This window comes from Phocoena sinus, chromosome 7 (genome assembly GCF_008692025.1).
Source record: "Phocoena sinus isolate mPhoSin1 chromosome 7, mPhoSin1.pri, whole genome shotgun sequence".
NCBI lineage: Eukaryota > Metazoa > Chordata > Mammalia > Artiodactyla > Phocoenidae > Phocoena > Phocoena sinus.
Genome location: NC_045769.1, coordinates 28,312,046 through 28,335,500, shown reverse-complemented (window position 1 = coordinate 28,335,500; position 23,455 = coordinate 28,312,046). Strand labels below are relative to the sequence as shown.

Here is a 23,455-nt window from a genome sequence, read left to right as displayed (position 1 = left end):
CAGTCAATAGACACATGAGTGGGGAAACAGCCACAGCTGCCATCTGACTGCAACCACGTGTGAGACCCCAGGTGAGAATCTCTAAATAAGAACTGCCCAGCTGAGCCTAGTCAACCTCTAGCGAGGTAACAGTAAAGTAATATTATTGCTTCAAGCCACTAGGGTTTGAGATAATTCATTAGGCGACAAAAGATGACCAGAATACCATCAATGTGACCTGGGCACCTCTGTGCCCCAGGTTTTTTATTTACTTATGAAAAAGTAATAGTGACTGCACGACAGTTTACTGCAAGCATGAAACAAGTAATTGAGTAAAGAATCTAGGGCAGTGCTTAATGAGGTTCATAAATGTTAGCTCCAGTTATTATTACTGTGTATCCAAATTATAACAAAAGGACAAGCAAGACATTAAATAGCCCATTTACCTCTGGGTCAATTCCAGAATGACACTAAATGACTTGTACCCTCTTATCCCCAGAGATTGAGAGCAAGCCACAAGAACTTGGCAATGGAGTGGCTTCTATCTTGAGCACATCCTTGTATGACCTCTACCCTGTGGTTTGCCTGTGGGGTAAGTGTACATTCTAAAAATAAATGATGGTTCTATTAAGTTACCCCCCTCTACCTCAACCCCAGAGGGAGTAAATTATTTGTTCTATATGGGTTAAAAGTATTTGTGGGTACTAATCTGCTCCTTGGGACGAAGAACATTCTTTTATGGAAAATGTCTGTTGCTTGAACAACATTTCAGCTAGTTGGAAGCCCACTTTGTAATACACAGCATTAAAAAAGGCCTCCTCCCTTTCCCCAATTTGAGCACAGAGTGTGCTAAATCAAAGCCCTCTTTTCACTGTGCACCATTAAACAAAAAATTATCCTATAATTCCCACCCTACTCCTACCTCCTGACCAGATAGTTATTGCACCTACAGGTCAGGACAGCAGACAACCTTTGGAAGGAAGAATTGACAGAGGGGAGGCAGAATTGATTCGGAGGAGCATGGTGTCCTGAGGTCACCCCCAAGGAGTCTGAATTTCCCTCCAGAGTTAGTGCCTGGTCGGAAACCAAGGAGGGGCCATTTCACCCAAAAGTGCTGACTACAGCTGCCTGGCAGAGCAGGGATGCACTGCAGCAATAGAAGCCCTTGGGCAGCATCTGGATAAATACTTAGAACTTCAGACTTTGGAAAATGCCGAATCATTAACCCTTAGGTTTTAGTCCTTGCCTGTGATCTGTATGGGTGTTTTTGGAGGTTGCCCTGAAATCTGGATTCACTATGACTAACTCAGCCCAGTCAACCTTGTCTGTAATACTTAATCGCTACACAGAAAGAAAAAAATGAGAGAGGAAAAAACCTTGATGTGTGGGACAGGGGGAGGAGGGTAGGGGTGCTGGGGACACACCCACACCCACACCCACACCCACACAGATGACGGAACAGTTTCTGCATCATCAATTTGAACTCTTTATCTGAGTTATCACAAAACACCGTTAAAATATAACCTGAGGGCTTCCCTTGTGGCGCACTGGTTGAGAGTCCACCTGCCAATGCAGGGGACGCGGGTTCGTGCCTCGGTCCGGGAAGATCCCACATGCCGCGAAGCAGCTGGGCCCGTGAGCCATGGCCGCTGAGCCTGCGCGTCCGGAGCCTGTGCTCTGCAACGGGAGAGGCCACAACAGTGAGAGGCCGGCGTAACGGAAAAAAAAAAAAAAAAAAAAAAAATATATATATATATATATATATATATATATATATATATATATATATATATAAAACCTGAGCTATATTTCCTTGCTGCAGTTGTAACAATGTTGTGATAGCATCTCTCCTGATGTATCTGTGATTAATGGCCTTTATCATTAAGGTTTTCACATACAAGGTGGCTTTGAATGCAAATGTGCATTTTATCCAGGAGATGTTGGGGAAGATATCATAGAGTTGCCTGAAAACTAGGACAAATATCTCAATAGCTAGAGAATCAAGAACTCCTGCTTTACAAATGACCTGTTTTACAAAGTACCACAGCTGGCCCTGACACTCTCCTGACCTCACCACTGGGAGTTCTTAAAAGAATGACAGTGACACCAACCCTAGCTTAAGTATTTGATAAAGCCTGTGGGTTCCGAAGTGGAAGAAAGGAAGGAAATTGAAAACAACAGGTTGGATAGTGAACCTCAGAGAAAGTTTCTATAAATGAAAATTGCCGATGGGGCATAAAGTAAATAACACAAGGAGCATAAATAATACAAGTAATTCAAGTAAATAATACAAGGGGCATAAAGTAAGTAATACACCTTAAATTGCACCTGTTAGGGATTACTCGCAATTCATCATCATCCTCCTCTTTATTTAAAAAAAATTTTTTTTAATGAAGGCTTTATTTTATTTATTTATTTTTTGCGGTACGCGGGCCTCTTACTGTTGTGGCCTCTCTCGTTGCGGAGCACAGGCTCTGGACGCGCAGGCTCAGCGGCCATGGCTCACAGGCCCAGCCACTCCGACCGGGGCACGAACCCGTGTCCCCTGCATCAGCAGGCGGACTCTCAACCACTGCGCCACCAGGGAAGCCCGACAGAGACTTTTTAAAATCAAATTCCTATGGCTAGGACCTAGCCTGGCAACTGAAGTATACTTGATAAATAAAAACTCAGAACACTAGTCATCAGCATTTAATTTTAATTAAAATCGATAGTTTATTTTATTTTTTTTGCGGTACGCGGGCCTCTCACCGCTGCGGCCCCTCCCGCTGTGGAGCACAGGCTCTGGACGCGCAGGCCCAGCGGCCATGGCTCACGGGCCCAGCCGCTCCACGGCATGTGGGATCCTCCCGGACCAGGGCACGAACCCGTGTCCCCTGCATCGGCAGGCGGACTCTCAACCACTGCGCCACCAGGGAAGCCCGACAGAGACTTTTTAAAATCAAATTCCTATGGCTAGGACCTAGCCTGGCAACTGAAGTATACTTGATAAATAAAAACTCAGAACACTAGTCATCAGCATTTAATTTTAATTAAAATCGATAGTTTATTTTATTTTTTTTGCGGTACGCGGGCCTCTCACCGCTGCGGCCCCTCCCGCTGTGGAGCACAGGCTCTGGACGCGCAGGCCCAGCGGCCATGGCTCACGGGCCCAGCCGCTCCACGGCATGTGGGATCCTCCCGGACCAGGGCACGAACCCGTGTCCCCTGCATCGGCAGGCGGACTCTCAACCACTGCGCCACCAGGGAAGCCCGACAGAGACTTTTTAAAATCAAATTCCTATGGCTAGGACCTAGCCTGGCAACTGAAGTATACTTGATAAATAAAAACTCAGGGGGCTTCCCTGGTGGCGCAGTGGTTGAGAGTCCGCCTGCCGATGCAGGGGACACGGGTTCGTGCCCCGGTCTGGGAAGATCCCACATGCCGCGGAGCGGCTGGGCCCATGAGCCATGGCCGCTGAGCCTGCGCGTCCGGAGCCTGTCCTCCGCAACGGGAGAGGCCACAACCGTGAGAGGCCCGCGTAACGCATAAAAAAAAAAAAAAAAAAAAAAAAAAATCATCAGCATTTAATTTTAATTAAAATCGATAGTTTATTTTATTTTTTTTGCGGTACGCGGGCCTCTCACTGTTGTGGCCTCTCCTGTTGTGGAGCACAGGCTCCAGATGCGCAGGCTCAGCGGCCATGGCTCATGGGCCCAGCCGCTCCGCGGCATGTGGGATCTTCCCGGACCGGGGCACGAACCCGTGTCCCCTGCACCGGCAGGCGGACTCTCAACCACTGCGCCACCAGGGAAGCCCCGACAGAGACTTTTTAAAATCAAATTCCTATGGCTAAGACCTAGCCTGGCAACTGAAGTATACTTGATAAATAAAAACTCAGAACACTAGTCATCAGCACTTAATTTTAATTAAAATTGATAGTTTCGATTAAGAACAGGACTAGAATAGTGTTTACAATCAACTTCTGAAAAATCACATTTATATAAAGGAAATAAAACAGGTCAGCAGAAGTCCAAGAAAGGTGCAGCTTGTAGTATTGCACGTGGATGAAATATGCTGCTCAGGGTAGCATAATACTTAGGCCTCACAAGGCAAGGAGGAGGAGACAAATACAGAGGACAAACCCCTAGTTAGTATTTATTCTGGATTCTTCAGTGAGCTCAGAAATATGTAGTATTTTTGAAACATTCAGCTAGGGCTCTTTACAAGGATGACTGTGTCTTCAACACCTTTTAGTTACAGCCATGCTTTTCATTCCAAATCATACACGAGTTTAACGTACAGCTTCTACCTCACATAATGGGACATCTGTTAAATCAAAACCACCCAGAGCCACAGGCCATGAAAAGTGGGAAAGGGAATGAATTTCTGCTTGATACAATTTTAGGGAATAGTACTGTGGCTATAGTTTACCCTTTCAAGCACTCTTCATTTTGGTCATTTATATCAGAACATGAAGAAAAGCGACAGTGAGTACAAATGGACACTAAAAGTAATTCCTAGGCTACTAGTAGAAAGTAAAATAAAATTTTTAAAAAGTCCCCTGCCACATTCACAAAGGTGGCATAACTGTATGGATAAGAAAAAGGCTGTAAACTTATAGAAAAGATAAACTCTGGCTTCTAAACAAATTACAGAATTGATTTGCCATTACTCTTGAGTGTTATAGAGAAAACTGTAAACCAGTGGACCTAGTTACCAAAAACACATATCCTCCAAAGACGGGGGATGACCTTAAAGTTTGGCCTGAGCTAGTTTTGTCTTCAAGTTTTCTCCGAGTTTATCCATGAACTCAAATGTATTCAAGTAGTCAGAACGCTGTACACTAATAGCAGAGGAAAAAGAAAAGAAGGAAATTTAGTTTGTCTTTGATCTGGTGGCAGGTAGAGGAAAAGTCCTAGACATGCTACTTAAAGTAACATTCTATTTATTTCTAGAAGAAAACTGATTAATGTGAACAAGCTATAAGTTTATGGCCGATGACTGCGTTCAAGGTTCAAGGGGCTAACCCAGGTTACAGGCAGTCTGAGCAGAGGCTGGGCCACACACACACTCACAGGAGGTTCCTGGCCATGTAGCTTTGAGGGTGAAACTGCCCCAGAGCTTCATTCAGACTAATGCCTGGGACACTGAAATCATCCCACTTCTTATTCCTCATTCTTAAAAATAATAGAACGTATCCAGGTACAGTCATGCTTTTACTCATATCCCCACAAAATGTCACATGTCCTCAAAAAAAAACCTTTAGTAAAAAATTTATTCCTAAGTATTTTATTCTTTTTGATGCTATCATAAATAGAATATTTCAAATATTTCAAAAAAAATAGTTTTGCTACCACTGTGAATGTGATGGTTCTTCCATTTCCATTTTTGTTTTTCGGTGGTGTAAGGAAAAGCTACTTTGTTGTTGCTTATTTATCTAGTATCCAGCTACCTTAGCCTTTTTTTGTTTTATTGTTTGAATTTTATAGATATATAATTTATAACCTGAAAATAAAGACAATTTCATCACTTCTTTTCACATTAAAAAGAATAGCTTTAGTGCTCTTATTTCTACCTTTGTCTTACTTAAAAAGCAAAAGACAATGGACTGGCTATCTAATCCTGCTAATAGGTGCCTATTCAAATTGGCTTGGAAGTAACACACCCATAGGAACATTTCAAACACTGTATTCTTGCTGGAAATTTAAGATAAGAAAGATGTAGTGATGGAGTGTATCCCCATTACTGAGGTATACTGACCCTAACAGAGATCTCTGAGGACACATGGATGGGACATGGGATTTGTGTTAAATTTTAGTATTGTTTCTTGATGTGAGTCATAGTAGCCAACTTTGATTGAGGGAGGAATCCCTGAGCAGCAGCTGATCCAGCTGGGATACGGGCTACCATGTTCTCAAAAAAGTCCTGGGCAATACATGGGCCCTCAAGTATCTGACTGCTGGTTAGATACTTAAGGAAGGGACTATGATAAACCAGACATCTTATACCTGCACTGCTTACTTTTCTTACTGTAAACTGAAGAAAATAAAGAGGTAGAATAAAATAGTCTTGGGGGTCCCTTTGTTTCTAAATGCCTATAATTTTCTTGTTAAATTAAGCAGAACCTTGCCACCCACTTGACTGTAACTAGATCAGGGGTGAGCAAACTACAGCTTGGCCCATGAACCCAGTCTGGGCTGCAGCCCAGTTCTGTACACAGGGTTTGATTGGAACACTGCCACACCCATTAGCTTTTGTGTCACCACTGACTGCTTTCCTGCCATGGAGGCAAAGTTTAATAATTGCCATATGTTCCACAAAGCCTGAAATGTTTATTATCTGACAATTTACAGATGTCTGCTGATTCCTGAACCAGATGACAAATACTAATTCATGCAACTCCAAAAAGCACTTGATATTTTGAGTCCAGTGAGGATAAATGGTAATTTGACCACAGAGCTTAGGGCATCTTATACTTACTTGGGTAAACCTTTAATACAAGCAGCCAAGTCCTTGGTCATGAAGCCAGCCTCAATGGTCTCAATACAGACTTCTTCCAAAACCTTTGCAAAGAAGCTGAGGTCTTTATTGTTATCAAGTTTAGCTCTGTGGGCTAAGCCTCTGGTCCAGGCAAAAATGGAAGCTAAAAGAGAGGGAGAAAAAAAAAGCACACTTCAATCACACTGGTTAGAAATATTCCCAAGTGCCTCAGTTCCCCAAAATAGAACAGTTTTTTGTTTGTTTGTTTAGGTAACTGACTTCATTGGCTGCTATCTGCATGAGCTGTAAGTTTTAGGAAAGTTGGAAACATTTTACCAAATTGAAACTTTTCAAAAAACCTGCACTTTTGTAGAGGAAATGTTTTGGATTTTGTTAGACCTTTAAGAAAGCACATATTAAGGGTAGGAATACATGACGCTTAAGGCATTTATGAATTTGGAAAAGGTCACAATCTCTTCTACCTCTTGTCTATATTGGTTTCTTCTCCTCTTTCCAGGCTATAATCTGTTTTAAAGTGCTATCCCTAAAACCTAGTTAAAAGGATTTAACAATGTGGCTTTAGATTCTTAGCTACATGTGACATTTCACTGCAGCAGAGGAAAAGGAAAATGCTTGTTGATAACATTCTTCTCTGTAATGAATATTCTCCCACAAACTGGAAAAGCATATATTGTGTGTATTTTAAGAAACATATTAAAACAGTTCTTATGAGTAGAGCAAATCAGCTGTTTGGTGATGATTTTATACACAAGGCACTGGGCAGCCAAAGGAACACATCTGAGCCCCTTTGGAGATTTCTACTCTGGTTGGAAATCAATGTAGCAGCAAACAATATCTTACCAATGGGATTGGTGGATGTCTCCTGTCCTTTCTGGTACATTCGGTAGTGACGTGTTACAGTCCCGTGGGCAGCCTCTGCTTCTACTGTCTTGCCATCTGGACAAACCAGCACACTGGTCATCATGCCAAGAGAGCCATAACCTATGAGTGGCAGAACATGAAGTATGGGATTCAACTACATGAAGAGCACTGGGTCTCCCAGAAATGAGAGAAAATGACTTCGTCTTGACAGGTCTCAGTGAGCAAAATAAACATGAGCACATGGAGTCACCAATAATTCTTCTACCTTTCAGAAAAGGCTGTGCTTTTACTTCACTTATCTACCTCAGAGGCACCTGCTCCATGATGAAGAACTCATGGTCTGACTGCCTGCATTCCACCCTAGTTCCGTGACTCCCTAACTACTGTGGCTCAGTTTTCTTACCTGTAAAATTTCATAGGGTTGTTGTGAGAACGAGATGAATATGCATATGTTCGTGAATATATATGAAAAGAATACAATTCCTTAGACTAGTACCCGCCACAGAGTAAGAGCTCAATATATTACTGTCATGCTTACGTGCAGATACTCTGCTGTTCCAGGAAAATAAAGATTAATGAGTTGTCTCCTGCCATCAAGCTGCTCACAGGCTCATGTGGGACTGGGAAGAGAAAGCTGATTAAAAACAGAATGGCTTCCCTGGTGGCACAGTGGTTAAGAATCCGCCTGCCAATGCAGGGGACACGGGTTCAAGCCCTGGTCTGGGAAGATTCCACATGCTATAGAGCAACTAAGCCCATGTGCCACAACTACTGAGCCTGCGCTCCAGAGCCCGTGAGCCACAACTCCTGAAGCCTGCGCACCTACAGCCCGTGCTCCGCAACAAGAGAAGCCACCGCAATGAGAAGCCTGCGCACCGCAACGAAGAGTAGCCCCCGCTTGCCACAGCTAAAGAAAGCCTGCACGCAGCAACAAAGACCCAACGCAGCCAAAAATAAATAAATTAAATAAATTTTAAAAAAGCAACAACAAAAAACACAGAATGGGATGGGTCCAAGCACCTCCCACTCGCCCCTGCTCTCTTTCACAGCCTCCCCAGAACGACTCTATTCTGTGGTTTCCTATTCAGAGAACCACATTACAACTTTTAAGTCCATACAATTGATTTTTCTTCTTTTCTTCTTTTTTCTTTTTTTACACTCGAATTCCAAGAACACTTTTCTCCATTTTTGCTACCTCCCAATAACACCTGTGGAGTTAATAATGCAAATTTATAATAGGCTGCTACTTTGTTTGTTTGAGAGTTAGTAAATAAACCCTTTTTAAACTCATCATTTCTGTGCTGAATTAGCAGCTCCTTTCCTATCACTGTGTTGGTATGAGGCTTTAGTAGAGTCTCAAATATTCATTGATTGGAGACGTTTAGGGCCATATCCACAGTGAATGTGTCTATCTATTTATATTAGGAGACACTAGTTGGTACCACTGTCAAAACTGAGGACAGAAATAAAATGTTTGGTGTGAGTCTAAAGTAGTTCATGCCTCTAGAGAAGAATGAACGTAAGAATAGCTCGGCTGGGGGCTTCCCTGGTGGCGCAATGGTTGAGAGTCCGCCTGTCGATGCAGGGGACACGGGTTCGTGCCCCGGTCTGGGAGGATCCCACATGCCGTGGAGCGGCTGGGCCCATGAGCCGTGGCTGCTGAGCCTGTGCTCAGCAACAACAGTGAGAGGCCCGCGTACCGCCAAAAAAAAAAAAAGAACAGCTCGGCTGCCTTTTAATCTGTTTAGCTACGTTGAGGTCACCTTTATCTACAGGTGCTGCTCAAACACAGAGCCTTGGTTCCAGGTATCTTATCGGTGCACTGCTGGACACTGCAATTCCACATTCCTATTTTGAAATCCTTTGAACCTCCATAACTTGACAATTACATTGGAGATATCCCTCCAGATACCCTCTTCTTTTTTTTTTTACCCTCTTCTTATTGCCATGAGGACATTTAGAAATGATGGAATGATTTGTGTCCCTTTCTAAGAACTCTGATTACCAGGAAGCTTTTTTACGCACCACAGAATCACCACAAAGCAACACTCCTTCCTCTGCTGCATTCAATATAAACGATTGTGAGGACGTAAGAGAAACAGAAGGAGGGTAAAGAAGGAGAACTGGGTAACTCATTTATCTGACATAAAAGTTATCTTTAACCAGGCAGATTTACTGATTTTCAAACTGATAGATGATTAACTTTTCATAAGAGAAAGAAAAAGTAGTACTTCCTGGGGAAAAGCAAACATAATTAAAGCTACCACAAACATTCATCGGGGGAAATTCAGTTTACACAGCTACCCTGAGTAACTGAAGTTGGAGGGCAACTTGGTGCCGAGGAAATCAGGGAAGGGAGCATTTTTGCTCATTTGGTCCTTATCTCTGGCATGAAGCTCCTGGTTCCTGGAATTTCTGTGAAGAGCCCGGGGCTGCTTTGCTCAATTCTGTGTGTTTCAAGCTAAGCAGTAAACACATGTGTCTTACAGGGTGACAGAAGAGCCGTCAAGGCTGGCAAAAGGGGCACGATCTGTAACTGTCTCCAGATGAATGGGCTCTTGGAGGGAGGCCCCTCGCTTAGGAGACAACCCTGGGCCCTCCTTGCCCGAGTCCCCTAGCTTTTCAGGTTCTCATCAGAAGGCAGATAAGGGTGGGGGGTGGTTTTCAGATCGGGCCGCTGGGCTACCATTGGAGGCAGGGAAGCTTCAAGCGGGGAAAGGGCTGAGACATAAGCTATGTCAGCCTCTGAGGCTGAAGCCGGGAGTCTCAACCCACGAGTTAATTCCTGTGCGTCCCTGCCAGAAGTCGCCTACCCAGTCTGAGCTTAATCTCCTCATCTGTCAGCTAAGAAGATGGACCTGGACGCCTTGCGTCGTTAACATTTCATGACTTTTAGCAGCAAAGGGCTACAGAATCCCCCTTCCTGTACCAGAGAGCTAGCAGGGCATGACCTGTCTGCTGCAGGCCAAGCCCACCTCCACTTGGTTCTCCAGCTCCTTACCTTGGGCCACGGAGTCCGACTGCACATCCCCATCATAGTTTTTACAGGCCCAGATGAAGCCTCCTTCTGATTTCATAGCTTGGGCCACCATGTCATCGATGAGCCTGTGCTCATACCAGATATTCTGAGCTTCAAACTGAGATTTGTACTGCCTAAGAAACAAGAAAGAAAAGAGAACAACAGACAAAGAAAACTGGTTTTGTTGGGTTACCATGTGCCTCTCCAAAGGAGTCGGGGTGGGGTTGGAAGCAGCACATTTTAGTTGAAGCAACACAAATTTGAGAACCAGACAGACATGGGCTCAAATCTCTGCCCACTCATTTTCTAGTTGTGAAACCACAATTTCCCCTTCTGTAAGGGTGATTTCATCCACTCTGCAGAGATGTGAGAATTAAACAAGGCGGTGGAGTGTTCCAAGTACTACTTTTACAGTTTTCAATACACCACTAATGAGATTCATGAGATTCAGCTTACTTTAAGAATGTAATTGGGGAGAAAAAGACTACTTTACTGCTCAATATCATTCAGGAAACTAGGACAGCTTCTAGGTTTGATATAGATAGGTAGTAGAAGGAGGAATTAAAATGTCTCAGGAAAGATACCTAAAATCCTAGCCGTGGCCTGAATGCTTGTATCTAAACGGGAGGGACGCCATCTTAAAAGTCAACAAGTGCTCAGGTATTGTTGAACTCAAGGTTGTTATAAATGTAGACTTAAGTTTAAATGACTCCACTAAAGCAGAGTTTTATTTATTTATTTTTAATAAAATCAATCAATTAATTAATTTAAACTTTTGGGCCCGCGGCTTATGGGATCTTAATTCCCTGGACTAGGGATTGAACCCATGCCCTCAGCAGTAAAAGCGTGGAGTCCTAACCACTGGACCACCAGGGAATTCCCAAAAGCAGAGTTTTACTTATTTATTTATTTATTTATTTGCTGTACGTGGGCCTCTCACTGTTGTGGCCTCTCCTGTTGCGGAGCACAGGCTCCGGACGCGCAGGCTCAGCGGCCATGGCTCACGGGCCCAGCCGCTCCGCGGCATGTGGGATCTTCCCGGACCGGGGCACAAACCCGTGTCCCCTGCATCGGCAGGCGGACTCTCAACCACTGCGCCACCAAGGAAGCCCCCAAAAGCAGTTTTAAATCTTAACAGTGGGCTTCAGAAACAATGGAAATGGGCCCAAACTCAAACTCACACCCATGAAAAATCAGAACTTTCTATCACTAACAGGGTACCTTTACTCACACATTAAATAACTCTGGCCCTGAAGAAAATAAACGTCGGGACTTTATCTGAGAACACACTTCTCTTCTAAAAGCAATTCAAGAGTTTCGTTTCACTCCTGTTAAATCTCAGTTTTGTCCTTATCTGAATGGGATAGTGATGGTTTTCACTCAATTTGTCCCACAATCAAAGGGATAAGCATACAAATTCTATATTATAAATGCCAGCTTATGTGACAAAAAAGAAAAAGAACTGTAGTTACTTGTCATATATCTCCTGAAAGATGTCTTTAAAACGTCCATCATATTTCTTTAGAATAGTGTTTTTGGTGCTCAGATACAAAGGCCAATTCTTAGACAGAGCCATCAGGAAGGAACTGTGTGCAAAATCTTTGATTGCCTTATCTTGATTGTACATCCCCATGGCAACACCACCACCCTCTGTGGGGGGACAACAATAAGGGAAAAAAGAAAGGTAAACAGGGTATAGTTGTAACAAGTCTATATACACCCACCACCCCCAAAACACTCAATTCCCAGCTCTCATGTCTGAGTCCAGGCTTCAAACTTCAATATTCCATGAGCTCCTGAGACACATAATCAGAGGAAAGTCAGTTCTAGGTAAGGACATTCTAACTTGTTCTGAAAGGGCAACATGAAAGGGCAACAAAGAGAAAAACATGGTCTTCAGGATCCTAAGGTTCTTGAAATACCAAAAGCTACTGAAACGAACCAGAAATATACTCAAGAGTTGAATAATTTTTAAAGTCTCTTTTCACACTTTAAAAATTTCAAGCATGTTTTTTAAACTCTAAGTGTGAACTCAATCCTTAGCTACTGAGAAAACTTTGCATTTCAAATACTGGATGAAAATTCTTGTAATTTCCTGGCAGATACTGAAAGTTCATTCTGTCATTGGTAGAAATAATTACACTCCATGTAATCACTGGTGTTTCACAGCTCTTATTGTTTGAACTTTGTTATTACTGAAAGCTAGAACTTGAATCTGTGCCACTGCCCAGGGCCAGCTGGGGCTGAGGATGTTAGAGCTGCTGAAACTGGCAGAACTAGAGTCCATTAAAATGATATGATTTAGAGGAGTCAAGGAAAACAACAGCTAGGTAAGTTTTGAGGTTTTGTTTGTGTGAGTGCTTTTAACAACCTTAACAGTGGAGAAAGAGGGTCCTCTGTTCTTTCAACAGCTTTTGGGAGGCATTTGCCATAATGGACCTTAGAAGCAGCAGGACGGGGTGGGGGGGGAAGAAGAGGCAAGAAAACCAAACTTTCCACGTTCACAGAACAAATACTCAGAAGGACGAGAAGAAAACTTCAGCAAATAAATAATGCAGCCATTTTCAAATACAAACCCTACCAGAGCCAAAGGGCAGGATTACATGACAGGTGATTTGGGGCTATTAATTTGTGCACAACAGACTCCTGTCAACCTTCCCTCCACGTTTTAAGAGAGATGCATAATTATCTACTTGCATTTCCAATTATCTATATGCATTTCCAATTAAGTGGCTAGTTCTTTTTATGCCTTTAGCAATGCCACAGGAAGCCATGGCATTGATTTTGAGTCCTATGGAAACGTTGTAGATTCAGGTTGTATTTTTAGGCAGCCACACAATTTTCACAGAACTTTAAAAAAAAACAGTAATAACGCTGTCTAAACGATCTGCTAAAAAAATGAAAGATGTAGCTCATGGTGGACTTACACATACCTGTGAAGTTATGTACCAGGAATGTCGTTTTGGGGGATCCATCGCTTGGCGTGTAGGATATCTCTACTTTTCCAGGCCCCGGGACAACAAAATCAGTTGCTCTGTACTGTATGGGGGAAAAAAGGTATATTAAAAAAACAAAAACAAAAAAACCCCAAAAAAAACCCCAAACTGTCCTAGCTAGTTAGTGGTAGTACACATTAGAAATCAATATTTATCAGGGGCCTACCATGCATGGGGCAGTTTTCTGAGTACAGATATGGATATGAGAGAGAATAACAAAGTATTTCCCCTTATGAAGCTTAAGACCTAACAAAGACAAAAAAAGAAGTAACATTAGAGCTTTCAAATGTCAAAAGGGGGCACAGATAAAAAATGCTATTGGAGGGCTTCCCTGGTGGCGCAGTGGTTGAGAGTCCGCCTGCCGATGCAGGGGACGCGGGTTCGTGCCCCGGTCTGGGAAGATCCCACATGCCGCGGAGCGGCTGGGCCCGTGAGCCATGGCCGCTGAGCCTGCGTGTCCGGAGCCTGTGCTCCGCAATGGGAGAGGCCACAACAGTGAGAGGCCCATGTACCACACACACACACAAAAAAAAGCTATTGGAAGACAGAGGAAGAGGAATGACTATAACCTGGAGGTCAAGGAAGTCTTCCTATAGGGAGATAATATACTAGCTGTAGCACTGAACATAATGATGAGAATGCTAATGCCTGGTTCTCACTGTATGACATACTTTAAGTGATTAACTTGTATCCCATATTACCTCATTTGATTCTTCCATCAATCTTACAAGGGAGGAACTGTGCTGTAGTGGAAATAATGCATCTAGGGTCAAAAGACTCGGGATCTGGTCCTTGGACCTTTAGGACTCGGTCTCTTCATGGTAATCACTGCTACTAATGCCCAGCCCAGGACCTGTCCACATGAAGCAATCATTCTGAAAGCAGCTGCAACAGGCTGACGACCCTTAGGAAAGGGCCTGTGGAGGACTGCTACCTTTGGTATGGAAAATGTGCCCAGCCCACACTAGGCTTATGTCAATCTTTGCTGCCTTGTATCTTCTTCAATGGCTTAGATTAGAATCCTTTCAGGGTCAGGTACCAGCCGATGCCAGCCAAATCTATTTGTCTGTTTTGTGTAGAATAATACTAATAACAGCTGGTAGAAAAGCTGTCAGATAATGATACAGATTAAATACTCTATGCAGAATATTTCTGACATATAAAGTCCTTCACTATGGGTGGTAATTGATTCCCATTTCTCAAAAGGCAGAAACTGAGGCACCAAAGTACAATAGATGCTTTCTAGAGGTTTGGAGTTTTCAATCTAGACTTTAATAAATAGAATGACCATTCTTCCAGGTGATTGATGCCAAAATAATAATTAAAAAAAAAAAAAAAAGGAAAAGGACATCATTGAACTCGTAAGAACTTAAGAGTGGTGTTCCCAGGATTAGTGAGCTTGTAGCACTCCCATCTACATCCCCTCTCCTGGGCCTCTGAGAGCTATCTGTGAAGGGACTGGCCAGGATGAAGGGATAGTCTGAGCCACACGGTAGAACAAAGTGAACTACCCCTCAAGGATGACCTGGTGACCCTGCCCCCAGGAATGGAGAGTGGTCTGCTCTACCCATACTATTTTTAAGGACGGCTACATCAAAGCCTCTGGGTGTCAGCATCAGGGAGACTTGTTTTTAAGGCTCTTTTAAGACATAAGCTGCTTTCTATGAAAGTCTAAAACTTCAGTTTCAACACAGAACTTTTATTTTGTTTAGCTGGCAATTTTTGTTTAATTTGGCAACAAGCCTACTTGTATAGAAGTACAGAAACTGTACTTTTTTTTTCCCAAGCAGGAAGGAAATGTTTTAAAGAGACTTTTCAACTACTGAGTCAGTTTTTCCTTTTATGCATGAAACGATCATGTTTAATATAATCTTTGGTAGTTCTCAACTCTGTCTGCACATTAGAATCACCTGGGGAGCTTTAAAATGCCATGGAATTCAGATTTAGCTGGTATAGGGTGGGACTCAGGCACTGGAATTAAAACAAACAAAATTTTTTTAAAACGCGAAGCAAAATAAAACAAACACCAAAAAACCTGTAAAGGGACCTTACTGTACAGCCACAGGGTTTGGCTGAACCACTGATTTGGCCGAACCACAGGAAATTATCTAAATAAAAATGTCTACATCATATGGTTTAATCTAATAAAAAGATAAGGAAGAAAAAAACATGCCTGAAAAATATCATTTGTGTTGAGACAGGTACCCATCTGTAAGTTTATCTGTATTTACTTTTATCTAAATGTATACATACATTCATTTCTCAATTCTGTACCTCACTTAATCGGAGTAGATAAGATAAAATAAAGATAAGAATAAAGCACATATAAATCAGAACTGCTGGGCAGTCAAAGCCCGTGAAAAAATAATATGGATTTTTTGATGATGGCCATTCTGACTGGTGTGAGATGATATCTCATTGTAGTTTTGATTTCATTTCTCTAATGATTAATGCTTTGTGACCGCCTGGAGGGGTGGGATAGGGAGCGTGGGAGGGAGACGCAAGAGGGAAGAGATATGGGAACATATGTATACGTATAACTGATTCACTTTGTTATAAAGCAGAAACTAACACACCATTGTAAAGCAATTATACTCCAATAAAGATGTAAAAAAAAAAAAAGAATATGGAAAATCAAGTTATGCCAACACCACTTACTTGATCGCCATAAGCATGACGACCTATGATGATGGGTTTTACCCATCCACTCACAAGCCGGGGGATATTTTTGCAGATAATAGCTTCTCTGAACACAGTGCCACCCAGAATATTTCGGATGGTGCCATTTGGTGATTTCCACATTTGTTTCAACTTGAACTCCTCTACCCTCTTCTCATCGGGGGTGATGGTGGCACACTTGACACCAACGTTGTATTTCTTTATAGCTTCTGCAGCGTCCTTGGTGACCTGGTCATTGGTGGCATCGCGATTCTCTATGCCTAAATCATAGCTGGGAGGAAAAATTGTAAGCGTAACTTTCCAGGCAAACCGACAGGAGATTGAGGGTACTCCTATTCTATCCCCATGCACCACTCTGTGCATGGTGATGGCATGCAGGGCCTGCCCTGCAGAAAGTGAAGACTCCATATGTACCCAAATCTGCCAAGTTTTAGCATTAGTGTATCCTAGACACAGAAGATGGCTGCCAACTAAAAAAAAAGCACCAAGAAAGGCTGGACTGCTAGGCCACGCATGCCTCCCTGTGTGTGGGAAGCTGTCTAGAAGGAAACTAAATGGAAACCACTGCGCTCTGCCCTGCTGCCTGCTCTTCACCATAGAGGCAATAATAATAGCACACCAGCAACCTTTCTGCAGACTGCCTTCCGCACGATTAACATAAGAATGCAAGCCCAAACATTAATTTTCCCTTAGTAAATATTGTGCTCTAAAAATAAAGGGGTCAGAGGGTTTCTAGTATTTTGGCACTGAAGTGTTGGAGTTACAGATGAGACGGACACTGCCAAAAAAAGCTAATGACCCCTTCATTAATGACAGTCATATGAAGAAGCTTTCCCTAAATCTTGGGCAAATCTTTCTTCTGGAAACAAGCCTGCAGTTTATAGAATGAGTAATGGAATCCAGCAGTAGTTTTATAGACCCCAGTGAATTATAGCTTAATACACACCAACACCCAGACTGCAGGTTATTCAGAGTAGGAAAGAATGCTGGTTGTCCATGAAGTATAGAAAAAGACTGTAAAGCTTTATTTAAAGTATGTAATAGTTTGCCAAAAGCAGGAAAAACAAAACAGTAATGAACAGTTTATTTTGTTCGCCAAGGCTTTAAAAGTTTTCCAAATTTTTTCACCCTTCAAAACTTGCTTAACCATTAAGCCTCTAGATTTCTCGCTTCAGTTCCTGTATTTTCCTTTCCTTAGATATCCCAACTTGTGACGGAAATGCAAAAGGGAATCCAATCTTACAATGTATCTCCAAATAATAATTCCAAACTGCCTTGACTGTTTTGGCTTCCTCCCTCCCCTTGAGGGTGTATCGTGCATTTGCATTAACCAGGCCTCCTTAGGAGATATCCTTCCTTCTTAGTCTTGTAAGGGGTCATGATGACCCACTACTTGCTTTGTACGCACAGATGTGGATTGTGTGTAAACTGTCAATACATCATTTGGGTCAATACAACCCTTTACTCAAAAACTTCCTTAACTGCTCTTTCACCTCTAGCGGGCAGACCAGTCCTCAGAGCTTCCTGAAAGACTGTCTCCTGGGTTATAATCCTCAAGTTGGCATGAATAAAATTTTCCATTTCTTTCTTAGATCGATTATTGGTTAATTTTTTTTTCATGGACACTTACAAAGCCACTGACTTTCTTATCTTATGGTTTAGGGACTGCTCAATATCTCTAAATGTCTACTCCTAACTGAAACAAGCAATGTGGTCAGCAGTATTTATGTTCATAGGAAACATTTTTCATCAGAAGAACCTGCCAGCAAATTAGTGGATTTTTTGCTTCTCTTCTTAACATTTCTAAGCGAAAAGAATGAATAAATGGCCTCGATTACTGTCTAGCCAACAGAAAATAAAACAAATGAGTCACTCCACTCCCCTCAAAAAGAGCCAATCATGTAATAATAATAGCAATTTTGGAACAACTTACACTTGTTTAAGTCTCCAAAAATTCTTTAGTCTTTAGCCAGTGACTCTTTGCCTTCTAGGCATAATGACTGTCCTTTAAACCTCCTTATGCCTCTATACTAAAGCAGCTCAAAAGCACCTTTGCAGCTACTATACTGGGAAGAGCTCTGCAAATTCACCTATTATCATGTAAAGTGTTTGTAAAATGCTTCTTTAACCACTTGGATGATTTTTTTTTTTTTAACTTTAATTAATTAATTAATTAGGGCTGCATTGAGTCTTCGTGGCTGGGCTTTCTCTAGTTCCGCTTAGTTGCAGTGCGGGGGCTTCTCATTGCAGTGGCTTCTCTTGTTGCGAGCATGGGCTCTAGGCACGCAGGCTTCAGTAGTTGTGGCACACTGGCTTATTTGCTCCGCGGCGTGTGGGTTCTTCGCAGACCAGGGATTGAACCTGTGTCCCCTGCATTGGCAGGTGGATTCCTAACCACTGCACCACCAGGGAAGTCCCTGGATGATGTTTTTATAGTGTCATTTCCTGTGTGTTTGGTGGACCTCTGCAGATATTTGCTCCCTCCCTCTCATGGCTGCAATATAGATATTATCCACACCTTAGGCTTAGAATAATTAAAAAGGGCATTTAATGACAACATGTGAATTAAATGTCTACACCCAAGCAAATAACAGGTCCTCAGGACAGTCTGAGGAATAATTCTGGGTTAAGGCAAACACGCTTACAGTTGCCAATAGTTTGGCTGAAATGTGTTGTTCAACATATTACCCTGCCAGTCTTCAGCCTCTCTACCCCTGTGAAAATTCTGTCTCTACCTAGTCCAAATGTACAAAGAGCATGAGCAAATGTATGAAAAACATAGGGGGAAGAAAAATGAAAGAATTCCATAGAGATTTTCATGTCTGTCCCCAAATACTTTTTTTTTTTTTTTTTTTTTTTGCGGTACACGGGCCTCTCACTGTTGTGGCCTCTCCCGTTGTGGAGCACAGGCTCCGGACGCGCAGGATCAGCGGCCATGTCTCACGGGCCCAGCGGCTCCGCGGCATGTGGGATCTTCCCAGACCGGGGCACGAACCTGTGTCCCCTGCACTGGCAGGCGGACTCTCAACCACTGAGCCACCAGGGAAGCCCCACAAATAGTTTTAATACAGGGTAAAGGCTCCAATCTCCAGGACACAAATGGTTTACGGAACTTGTGAAAGGTCGGGGTTGTATTAGATAACGTCAAGAATTCTTTCTGTGCTACAATTGTACGAAAAGGGTAAAAGACAAGGAATGAAAAAGACAAGGAATGAAAAGGAATGTTTCTCCAGGTCAAGATGAGCTAACAGACCCCCAAGCCATGAACCACCTGGCCAGAGAAGGTAAACAGGACACACATCCTGACCCGCTGAAACTAACATTTAAGAAATGTCACAGAAATTTCACAAGCTTCTCAGTTCTTCCCCTTTAAAAACAACCCCAACTCAAAGACCAATTTGGAGTGGATCTGAGACTTGTCTCCCAGTCCCTTCTTGGCGCCCTGCAAATAACCCCTTACTTTGCTGCAAACACCTACTGTCAGAGTTTGGCTTTCTGCACCAGGGGCACACCAGTTACACATTCATTTGCTTATAAGCTCACCAAAAGCTTTATACACAAGGTACGGTGGTATCTATGTAAAAAAGTGACTTATAACCTGAAATCACACATGCTTTCTGACTTTGCTGCTTGGCAGAGTGATTCATTTACCTGTGCAGGTCCAATTCCACATAGGGAAAAATAAGTTTCTCTTTAATCAACTCCCAAATGATTCGTGTCATTTCATCTCCTTGCATCTCTACTACAGAACCGCCTTGGATTTTTTGAGACATTTTGACTTCAATAAACCTTCAAGAGGAAAAATGATAAGACACATAGCTCATCATTTGCCTCATTACCATGTAAAAACAAAATACAATTTGGTGACTTCTAAAAGAACAATTCATAACAGCATGACTGCATAAAAAGCTAATAATAACATTAACCATTAGAATCGAATACGTTTGCTGTATAAAGCATTGTGTTACATGTTTCTTGTGTGGTTTCTGAATCAACACTCACAACAACCCTGTAAGATGGAAATTATTTTTCCATTCTACTTTGCTAAAAGAAAAAAAGCTTTCACAAGGCCATCCGGCTGGAGGGTCGGCTGGAAGGTCGGGGAGCCTGAGCCGGTCACATGCCCTTAATAATGTAATCATTATTCTTGACTGTTGGTTTGTCCTATAAAATGAGATTATTTCCACAATATCATGCTTATTTGAAAACCTCTATCCAACTCCTCATTCTACTGGGCCCTCAAGAGGAGCAGAATGATGTGTGCTACTATTTCCCCTCTTTTAAGAGGCTGTTTTGGTTAAAACAACTATCCTTGAGGAGATTCAACAATTTCCAGCGACCCATTTTAAAGAAACTTTAAGTCCTTTTAAAAGTGAAAGATGAAGAATTCCAGGTGGAACTATATTTTCCTAGAGACAATAACGGATATTGGGGATGTCACACTGAATACAAAGTGATTTCTCAGAGAAATCTGTACGTATAGAGAAGGACTACTGTCCAGGACACGTCCCTGTCCTGTCCTCGGTATCCCAACTCGTGGACTCTTCTTCTGGCGGTTAGTGGGCAAAGCTACCAGTGGGTGGGACAGGGGATTGGAATTGTTCCAGGAAGAGGTGTCTTCTTGGGATGTGGGGGGATGCCAGATTCAAGTCAATCTGATTCCCAGAGAGGACAGGGGTACACCCTTTGGATGAGGCTTAAAGAAAGGCGTGTTTCCTGAGAGGCAGAGGAGGCCCTGAGCCTGCTAAAGGTTCCCTTTCATGGTGCTCTAATGGAAACTTTTTTTCTCCCTAGCAACAAAACTGCAGATTGCTTTTATTCTTTTAAGTTATGGCTGAGGACTGGAAGTCAGGAGAACTGACTAAAAAAAATATGAAATAAGAGGCCTGTAAACAGTATTTCTTAAAAAGTTAAGCTAAAGTAACTTGGTCTTTAAATTTTAAAACGTAATGATTAGTAGACTGTGAGCTTCAGTTCCTCACCACAAGCCAGGACACATTCCTAACCCCTAGGCCCATTTTCACTTCCCAATTTCTAACTCTGGGATCCTGCTTATTAGTATTTAGGAGGTTCCCTAGACCATTACTGGGGAACCATCTGGAACTCAACTAGAATAAAAAAGTGAACAAACTGGTGTGAATGAGTCAGCTACTTCCCATTTGTAATTTCAAGTATAATTTAAAGTACAGCTTAAAGTGTATGATTTAGTCATGCTGATCCCACTGTCACATCTGTCCTTGTATTTAAAACAAAACAAAAAGAGGCAGCAAACTTATATTAGTTTTGATACATTTCTGAGGCCATACTCCTACATAGTATTATGCAAGGGCTATGATGGCTAATTTTCTTTGACGGCAAATACAGTTAATAAAAGGTCATACATCATACTTGAAATTTCAATAATGAGTGACAGTGTTTTTTAGTTAATTATTTTCTTCTCAATTGAAACAAACACTTTCTGCAGTAATCTTTCTATATTTCATAATGGATAACTGAAACATTTCATGTTTTCTTCACGTTACTTATCCATTACATTTTTACTATCTTTTCACTAAAAAAGTGAAGCTTTATTATAGACCCTGGCTTACTACAATGTAGGACACTATTTTATTTCTCCTAGATTTGAATTCCATGCAGTGAGCATTAGACACCACTGAATTCACTTTCTACCCTAGTCCCTCAGATTTTCTGTCTCCACCCAAACCCTGACTTCAGAAGGAAGGCCTTTTCCAACAAGCCAGTTCATTTATTCTGAAAGCAGCTGAATTCCAATCTCCTGATACACATGTGCAATGCTAGAAAATAAACCTGGACTAATACAAAGTAGTTTAAGAAAAAAGAGCTGCTCACCCTGTTTATTTTCATTATTCCCAAAATTTTAGCCACATTTTTTGGGGGGCTGAGTTCATAAACTACATTAATTTCTGGGCAACCCTCCCCAAAAAACCAAAGTCTCTTGCAGAGAAGTCTAGACTGAAAGAAACAAGGAAGCAAGTGCAATTTATTGTTGGAAATATTCCTGACTCACTCTTGCAGTGGCTCTGACCACTTCCAAGACCTCCAAGACCAATTAAACGCAGTATTGCCATATCAAAGAATGGGAGAAATTGCTAATTCTCACCTTTACAATTTCTAATCACCCCAACTCCTCTCAATCTTGCAGACTCAGCTGAGTGCAGTTTATCTCCTAAAACAAATCAAAAAAGGGAAGAGAAAGGTAAGGTACAAGGCACTCCTGTCAGGAGAATTTAGCTGATTTCAACACGGGCCAGGCAACCCGGTTTGTCTGGTTTAAAGTACACTGCTGAGTGTACCCGGGCGGGGCAGAGGGCAGTTTTAGGTCCGCAGGCACCTTTCAAATAAAGTAAATATCTCTGCACACACTGGAGGGTGCGTCCGTGGGGAGTCCCGGGTTCGTCGTCCGTTAGCTAGTCTTGGGGTTTGCACGTCCTTAGGGGACGCTGTGACTAGCGGGCTCATGGCCTGCATGCGTCCTTGTGGCCACTGTGCAAGAGCGCTGCATCCGAAGCTGGCTCGGTTTCTCCTTCCAGGTCTCCACGTCCGCCCCTTCCCTCCCAGATGCCGGGACCTTTAAAACCCGGGCGCCAGGAGCAGGCCGAAGGATGCCTCCTCCAGAACTCGAGAAGCTGGCCGCGGCGTGGTTTCCTCCACCCTCACTCCGCCCCCGACCGCCACCAGGTGGCCTAGCGAACGCCCCTCGCCGCCCCCCTTCAGGTTCCCCAGGCGGACGCATGCAGCTCGCCGCACCGCCAGTCCCAGCAGCCCAAGGTCGATGCACACTCCCAAGTCCTCCAGCTCCCGAGGCCGCACGTTTTCTTCCCCGTAAACGCAAGACTTCGACTTCCACGCGTCCCTGCATCCTCCCACCCCGATTTTCCTTTCTGTTGCAGACTTGGCCTTCCGTCTGTCATGGCATGCAACCTTCCGCCGCCCGGTTTTCGTCCTCCCTTGCCTAAGAGCGGGCCTTCTACACATCCAGGCATCCAGCACCTTCTTCCTCCCCATTTCCAAAACCACGCCCAATACCTGGATTTCTTTCCCCTTCCTTGCGACCACGACTCGCCGCTAAGTTGCCCCTACCATACCCAAGATCTGAGCTTCCTTCCTTTTTCCCACTCCAGCTTGACAGAGCCTCCCCACAAAAGCCAGGGGCCGGAGACGCCCTTCGAAGCCTGCGGTTACCTGCAGGAGAAGGTACGCTGGCGATGACCCGGGAACGCCACAGCCCTCACACGGTTAACCCCACAAGCGCACACTCTGGCAATCCCAGCTGTGCTCCAGCTGTTTCGGCCTCTGACACGGCCTCTGCAGAAACCGAGAGCTGAAACGGCCGCGCTTCCAGGCTTTTGTCCAGACCCAGGCCCGGCCCCCTCAGTCCACCTCCCGGAGCTCCGCCCCTGCCCCGTCGCCAATCGC

General features: G+C 43.2%; 1 protein-coding gene across 4 annotated transcripts; it reads right to left on the bottom strand.

Annotated features, from left to right (window-relative positions):
• Window positions 1-207: 207 nt before the first annotated feature.
• IDH1 (isocitrate dehydrogenase (NADP(+)) 1) lies at window positions 208-23,361 on the bottom strand. 4 transcript variants are annotated; one of them, XM_032637790.1, is made up of 10 exons: window positions 23,222-23,353; window positions 22,140-22,205; window positions 19,670-19,807; window positions 15,998-16,289; window positions 13,277-13,382; window positions 11,816-11,993; window positions 10,326-10,477; window positions 7,304-7,444; window positions 6,443-6,605; window positions 208-1,656 (listed from the first exon to the last, which is right to left on the bottom strand). In XM_032637790.1, the coding sequence occupies exons 3-10, from the start codon at window positions 19,789-19,791 to the stop codon at window positions 1,479-1,481; spliced, it is 1,332 nt and encodes a 443-aa protein (XP_032493681.1). In that variant the 5' UTR covers window positions 19,792-19,807; window positions 22,140-22,205; window positions 23,222-23,353; the 3' UTR covers window positions 208-1,478. The 4 variants fall into 4 exon arrangements, with proteins under 4 accessions (XP_032493681.1, XP_032493682.1, XP_032493683.1 ...); XM_032637791.1 differs by lacking the exon at window positions 208-1,656 and adding an exon at window positions 3,869-4,805 and having other exon boundaries at window positions 23,222-23,361; XM_032637792.1 differs by lacking the exons at window positions 208-1,656; window positions 23,222-23,353 and adding exons at window positions 4,344-4,805; window positions 22,371-22,699.
• Between the last annotated feature and the right edge of the window lie 94 nt (window positions 23,362-23,455).

Bases quoted from the DNA above. Each gene is read 5' to 3' on its own strand.
- IDH1 (XM_032637790.1), bottom strand. From the start codon at position 19,791: ATGTCTCAAAAAATCCAAGGCGGTTCTGTAGTAGAGATGCAAGGAGAT. The intron at 7,445-10,325 runs GTAAGGAGCTGG...TGCCACTCATAG, and splicing joins GTCGGACTCCGTGGCCCAAG to GTTATGGCTCTCTTGGCATG. The intron at 1,657-6,442 runs GTAAGTATAAGA...CTCCCGTTGCAG, and splicing joins TGTATTAAAGGTTTACCCAA to AGCACAGGCTCCGGACGCGC.